Source organism: Haemaphysalis longicornis, unplaced genomic scaffold (genome assembly GCF_048455015.1).
Source record: "Haemaphysalis longicornis isolate Haplotype H1 unplaced genomic scaffold, Haemaphysalis longicornis Haplotype H1 scaffold_10, whole genome shotgun sequence".
In the NCBI taxonomy this organism is placed as follows: Eukaryota; Metazoa; Arthropoda; class Arachnida; order Ixodida; family Ixodidae; genus Haemaphysalis; species Haemaphysalis longicornis.
In genome coordinates this window covers 103,005,349-103,012,382 of record NW_027526204.1, presented here as the reverse complement: position 1 = coordinate 103,012,382, position 7,034 = coordinate 103,005,349, and the positions used below count along the sequence as shown (strand labels likewise).

Sequence of the window (7,034 nt, the reverse complement as noted above, 5' to 3'; positions counted from 1 at the left end):
TGTATGCCGAGCATGCTAGCACCGACTGGGCGTAGCGCAAACTTCGCCGTGCATGCGCGGCACCTGGTGAAAGTGCGTATCTTTCTTTCCTATCCCACATTGTATAATGGTCCTCATTTCCAAACTTCGGTTGCCGTAGCGCCACATTGCAGGTTCAGCAGAGCCCTCGACTATTGCTGCTTCAGTCGTTGCTTCCGGGTGGCAGCGGGACGTATTTCCGTAAACGCCTGATGAGCACCGCTAATAGCGGACTTGTAGGAGCCACGAGGGAATCGAAAAATGAGCCTATTAACGCTATCGCGTCAAAACGCCGAATCTTGTCGGGTAAGCTACCGGTACTTTTCGTCGTATATATTGTATGGTCCCGCTAATCATTAAAAACGTAGTTTTCCGAAAGGCACCACGCACGTGTCGCATAACTGACTGAAAGAAAAACTTAAAAGATTTCTTTGGTGCGTTGGTCAGCATTTCGCCGGATGATTTCGCAGTGATGAAATTTTGGTTCGTACACGCATCCGCGGAAATTATCTGCTAAGTGACCACCGGCATTCACTTTGATGAATTCGCGTGCTCTTGAAGCGAAACGTTAATGCACTAACCGATCTTGCAAACGAAGGTTTTTACATGACAGGGGAATTGCGGAGATGACATACTGACGGCAAGCCACGTATTTCGCGTTCTTTATTTTTACATAGGTTACTCTTTTTTTGCCCAGTGGCTACTCAGTTTACTGGATGATGACACAAGACTCTTACCCCCTTCATAATTAACATTAGTACGTAATAACGGCAAAGTCGCGTGTCAAACCCTTGGTGTGTTCGTTATGTACCGTTCTGTTTGTTTTCTCTTAAATAGATCGTGTGACTGAGAGTGAGCAGTTTTCGATAAAAATCCAGACTAATAACCAGGAATTACAAGTCTATTCACAGCGGCATCGAAAATTTCTATAGCTGAATACTGGCATGATCCACATGAGGTCCACTTTAAGCATGGCGTGGCCACCCTTCTATTTGCAATTGCGGAATAGACGAAAAAAAAAAAGGCAAAAGGCTCCTTTCAGAGTGGTGTGCGAAACGCCAGCAGATTTGCCCGCTGTCGCCACCTTCGCAAAAATTCGGCCACATTCACAATTGAGATTTGAAGACTGAGGAAGCAGCGTAGCAGGTGGTGTTCGTTGCTTTGACTTGGCTTTACTTAGGTCTGACACTGTCTGAAGGCAAAGATGGTTAGAACGCGAAGCGTTTTGTATGCACAACTAGTTAAATATACGTCCGCAATACACCCTTCTGAACTCCAAAACTGAATCTGCAAAAGTCCAGCAAACTTAACTCAGCCAAAGTGCAAAGCCAAGGCCATCGGCACGAACGCACAGGAAATGCTGTGCGTCCTGATGCGTTGATAGTGCAATAGGATAGACGCCGGCTTCATAACGGGAGGGACCCAGGTTTGATTACGACCACGGGAGGTGTTGTTGTCCTGAGACGTGAACTTCCAACACCGGCTGGTGGGCTCCTTCCCTCCTCACCACCCTCCTTCAAACTTATTCGCCGAGCATTTTTCCCCTCTGCTCCACGCCGAGGGGTGTTTTCTGTCAATGATCCGCAAAGACAGAGCTCAAGCCTGAATAGCGCCGCGGTTAAAAGTGGTATACGTCTATTCCACGTCGTTTCTGTGTTAATTACAGGCAATTCAGTCCATCTTGGAACAGGGCAAAATAAGATGAACTGAATGTATTCTTTTGTGTTCGTTAGGCTCCGCATACAAAACTAAGCCACTGCCTACATTCCGGCACACGTTCATTGGGAAATGACGATGCCAAAATTTAAAACCGGATCGCAGACTGAGACAAAAAAGCAACGGAAACCATTTCGGTGGTTACGGCCAAATACAGTGTTTACTTTTTTGATGCACATATATACATGTCAAGGGATTGCCTATGACGCAGACGCAGCCGCCGCGCGCGCGCACTGGTCCCAAGTTAAAATTCCGGTCAATTATTTGCTTACTTCTTTAGTTTGGAAGTGCACGTTGCCAGAACTGCTGAATAAAAGTTGACGGTACAATCAAGCTGTCACTGTAGGTGAAGCGTCCTCACTTGGGCGTACCCATTGGCCTGCGATACCAGTAGTGGGTCCTCGAAATCTGGTGTTGCTTGCTTCCGGGAAAGGATCCTACCGTGGCGGTCACCAGGACAACGGTTCCATGCTGCGTGATGGGAACCCAGGAGCGATGCTCGGCAGGATGAGGACGCCTGCAGTCGGCAGCACCGCCAAAGTTTCCCAGGGGACTGCTGAAGGTGGTTACATGTTTGGGTCGTCCGCTGCCATCACGACGTCGTCCGTTTCACTCACCCCAGCGTTTGCTGGGACCGCAAAGGTCACCTCCCGAGGCTGGTTGCGCCACGAGCGTGGGTATGACGGTCGATCGGAGAAATGCAGTGCATGCGAGAGTGTGGTCCATGACATAGAAGACTGCTCTGGAGTCGGTGTTAATAGATAGAGAAAATAAGGTAGCCGTACTGCATGGGTCAGCAGCATGCCGGTAGTCCCGCGCCGATGCCACCTCTCCCGCGGTTGCTGCTCCTCCGACCAAGGCGCCGCAACGACATTGAAACGAAGGCCATGAACACTGCCCTGATATTGCAGTGCCACCTACCAGTGCTCTTGTACCCGGAACGTGCAAATTGCTAGAGGAAGGAGGGTAGCGAGGTGTCCTCCGGGGTTGGCCGTTTGATGACCCCGTGAAGGTAATGACCACGCCGTTCCTTGGCTATGCGCTACATGTTTCCGCCGTAAATAAGTCGCGCTGGCCTTCTCATACGCACCAACTGACGTGCGGCCTCAGCATTGTGTCGGGCGCGGGTGGTCATGGGAGCCCTTAGCCTGGAACAGTATCGCCATGTTTGTGTGGCGCCAGAAGTGCTTGACCGAGCGACCATAGTAACCCCGGCAAGGCAGCCACTCCAGCTTTCCTTGACAGCGAAAGTTTGGGCACGGCTTGCCCTGCTGACTCTGCCGCGTCATGCTGGTTTTAGCGGGCCTGAGATATAGGCGCTCTCCCGTGTCTGGTACGCACCGGAGGCTGCAAGCGAGAACGCCGAGGCAGCTCTTTTTCATGATGTGCGGCTTGGGACAGTTCTCGTGACGCATGACCCAGCGGGACTGGTGACGCTGGGCCTCCACGCAGTCGGCCCGGTACGCGTAGCGGCAGTCGCCGTCTGGCCACTCCTCGTACTCGTCGAACGTGGTAACCTCGGGTGCAGGGCTGTCGTCGATGTCCCAGTCAGAATGGTTGTGGCCCGCTCCAGCTTCATAGGCCATGGCCTCACCTCGTCGACGGGTTACCGCTGTCGCCTCCGATACGTTTTTCAACAAAGACCACAGTGATGGCTTCGCGCTCACGCCGTCACTAGTATTCAGCACGTAACCAGTGGCTGATTCACTCGTTCATATCAACATGACCGCGTTTTTTCGTAGCTGGTGAGGACCCAAGGAGCTAGGAAAACGGAAGTGCACACGCCTGTAACTTGTGCTTCCAGGAGGTGGGATGGGCGAGTGACAGCAGGGCTGAACGGATGGTACTGCTCCTTAATAAAGTGACTTGCTGGCGAGGCTTGTTTAACAACGACAGGCCCACCTGCCGGAAGCATAAACATTTATTACCAGGGAATATCATTTGTTAAGTTAAGGCGTTGAAAGGGGTGAGGGTTTGTTTGCACTTATTACCAGTGCGCATGTGCGGCGGATACACGCGCCTTATTGTCCCCCCCCCCAGAGGACAAACATGTGCTGTCTTAGAAAAGAAGTTTAACAGTTGATAGCACGCTATTGTCTCGTTTCCCTTTCATGTTTGTTCTAAGTTTGCGCTTGGGTTTCAATAGCGGATACTAACCTTATAGCTGGTCTCCATTCTACCTTGATATCTATCATGCAATTCATGAGAATCTATAGTTTGAGTACTGGGAAGTCTGATTAAACATAAGGCAGAGCAGTGTGGCGTCAATGCGGGCAGTAATCTGTCTGGCGGCAATAATCTCTGCGTGGCGTTTTTTTGATTTAACAGCAATTACAGTGTTACTGAAGTTCTAGACTTCGGAAACAGTCATTTTCTGAACCACGGGAGGAGCGTGACTGCATTGGGAAGCCATTGATAAGATTTCTACCAACGCTATTCAGCATCTTGTAAGGTATACGGTGCGTTATCTTTTTATAAACCTTGCAACGCTGCCGACGCACACTCTCGATCTTTCCTTGGCGCCAGAAGCACGAGGAAAGCTATCGTTATCGCCAGCACAGATGGGCACTCCGTGAATGACTCGTCGCAGCATAACGCCCTTCAATTCACAAATCTTCGTTTTTAAGTGTGAATGCACTTCTTAAGCGAGCCTGAAGCGTCCGCCGCCGTCCGCATAGCAACAGCTGCGGGTGCGCGCGCTCCTCGTCTTTCTTGGCAACGGGGGGAGATGGGCGCGCGCTGCCTGGCCGCTGACATGGCACATACCCACGTGGGGGATTGGCCAGGAATCTCCTCGTCTTCCTTGGCAACGGGGGGAGATGGGCGCGCGCTGCCTGGCCGCTGACATGGCACATACCCACGTGGGGGATTGGCCAGGAATCTCCTCGTCTTCCTTGGCAACGGGGGGAGATGGGCGCGCGCTGCCTGGCCGCTGACATGGCACATACCCACTTGGGGGATTGGCCAGGAATCGGGCGTGAGAAGGGCTAATGCACCCGCTTAAAGGAGTACTGACACGAAATTTCAAAGCTGAGATCCGCTCTAGCAATGAAGTACAACGACAACACAAATAGGTGTCTGTGCATGGCACATACCCACGTGGTGGATTGGCCAGGAATCGGGCGTGAGAAGGGCTAATGCACCCGCTTAAAGGAGTACTGACACGAAATTTCAAAGCTGAGATCCGCTCTAGCAATCAAGTACAACGACAACACAAATAGGTGTCTGTGAATAAATGCATCTTTCTTTCTTTGTAGTTGTGTGTGTGTGTGTGTGATCTCTCTTTCGCGAACATTACCGAACCGCGCAAATTCAACTCCTGCATTCGCACTTTCACATTCTTCCCCTCGGGTAAATGCGGGGAATTTTTTCGTAGTTTTGTTATCAGTAAATGTGGAACGTGCTGCAAATGAAAGAAAGCTGGGTATTACACGCTAATTCACTCGTTGAACGTCATTCGAGCCCGATAATGAAGCCACGAACAGGGAAGACACGTGAGGGCTACCGAGCTGCGTCGCAGCGTGACCAAGAGATTGGACGAAATTGAAAAGTGCGGTCTTTTGTGGCAGCTGGGTGGAGTCATAAAAACACCCGTGACTCATGCGGCGGTTAATCTTCGGGGAGCTCTCTTGAACTAATATCTTACAGTTATTCATCGAGTGAAAACATTCTCGGATGAATTGTTCCTGCATTTGTAATGATTTCTGAGTATGCGCACGTGAATAGACGGCTTCTTTGCTGCAGGAACTTCACTGCATCACTTGCGCTTAAACACCTATGCTTTCTGCTCATGGCTTTGGAGTTGCTAGCGCCATTTAATATCCACCATTGCAATTATTTCCGATGTGTCGCACTGCCAACATTGCGATGCGTTATGATTTCTACGATGTTGCATATCTTGCATCACAAATTCAACCCCGAATCGAATCGAATATGAAGGTTCCTAATCATAAAAACAACTCTTAATCGAATGGAAGGTGTTTGATAGGAAATAATGGAAACAATCTGTGAATCACTTTAAACACGCCCGAAGACGGGATGTTTGCTTTATGATATACGGGTTTCACTGCTTGTAATACAAAATGAATGATATTCAAAACAAGGTAAGGGATGTACTGCTATAGCATAGAAAATAACACGGCCTAGCGCTGATAGAAGGTTTTCGCAGGGCACGACTAGGCCAAACATTGGAATTGTGTTGCTCTGTGCTGTGTAAATGTAACTTAAACCGCGAAGAAAATTATTCAATACGCACAGATAGGTGGTGGTAACTGTTTATAACTTCTTCGTGGACGAAGCAGGGTGTCGCACATTCACAAGCCCGTAAAAGCGGATTAATAAACGTGACCTGGAGAACACGTACTAGAAGCAAAGCTTCTCTCAACTCATCCGGAACACACAGAAAAGTCTTTGGATGCCAGTGGCTGTTGGTCAGTTCTTTGCAGTGCGAGAAAGTATGGTAACTATAATTCAAGCCACCACTGACGGGATTCTTGTCTGCTAGATGGCGCGTTTCCTAGAGCTTGTGGCATGAGTGCTCCTGACAGCTGAGAACGTCAGAACGTTATCCCAAACCGTTGCTCCCAAAGGCCTCAAGAATTGTGGATGATGGCATATTTGCAGCGCTCGGGGCGCTAAGAAGTCAGAGGGGCTCGTGGGATCTCACGCTTTGCAAATAGTCAGCCATTGTACTGTCTTTTGATACGGATTAGCTTTGATCTACAGGTTAAAGGACACTATCGGTCTTTCTGCACAGTGAAATTTAAAATGTACACATTGTGTCTTCAGGAATTTGGCCAGATTGCCAAGAAACTGACCGTCTTCCTGCGACAGTTGTGAAAACAGATGACGGGACAGAATATGCGCTGACTAAGCGTAACAACTGTAAGCTGCCGCCAAGGCAGAGGCACCTCCACGGAAACGTTTCGGAAACGGGTTTTCGGAAACGTTATTGGGAGAATGCAAAGACAACAGTACATAATAAATATATAGCCACTTGAGTTTTGCAGATAGCATGATCTTGTTCAGGGAATGGGGAGAAAACATCAAAAGAGTGTTCCTGGGGCTGCACTCAAAAAGCCTAATGGTATTTATACGTGAAAATACGGACGAGTAATCCTAAACTAATGATAAATACCGATGTATAAAACTCCCCTTTATCTTTGGTGATAAAAATAGGGGAGATGGATAAATTTGATTATTTCAGGGAAGTTGTAAGGTACTTTCGCTTGTTTAAATACGGAAATAAACAGCTCGTTACAATGATTTTGTAGTAAATCTCGAAAGCGTATCATATCAGC

The 7,034-nt window shown here is 48.9% G+C and overlaps 1 protein-coding gene across 1 annotated transcript; it reads right to left on the bottom strand.

Moving 5' to 3' along the window:
- Window positions 1-2,840: 2,840 nt before the first annotated feature.
- Window positions 2,841-3,320, bottom strand: LOC144159994 (transcription factor glial cells missing-like). Its single transcript, XM_077691621.1, has one exon. The coding sequence runs from the start codon at window positions 3,318-3,320 to the stop codon at window positions 2,841-2,843; it is 480 nt and encodes a 159-aa protein (XP_077547747.1).
- Window positions 3,321-7,034: the final 3,714 nt, after the last annotated feature.

Excerpts from the sequence above, each read along its gene's own strand:
- LOC144159994 (XM_077691621.1), bottom strand. The coding sequence starts at position 3,320 with ATGGCCTATGAAGCTGGAGCGGGCCACAACCATTCTGACTGGGACATC.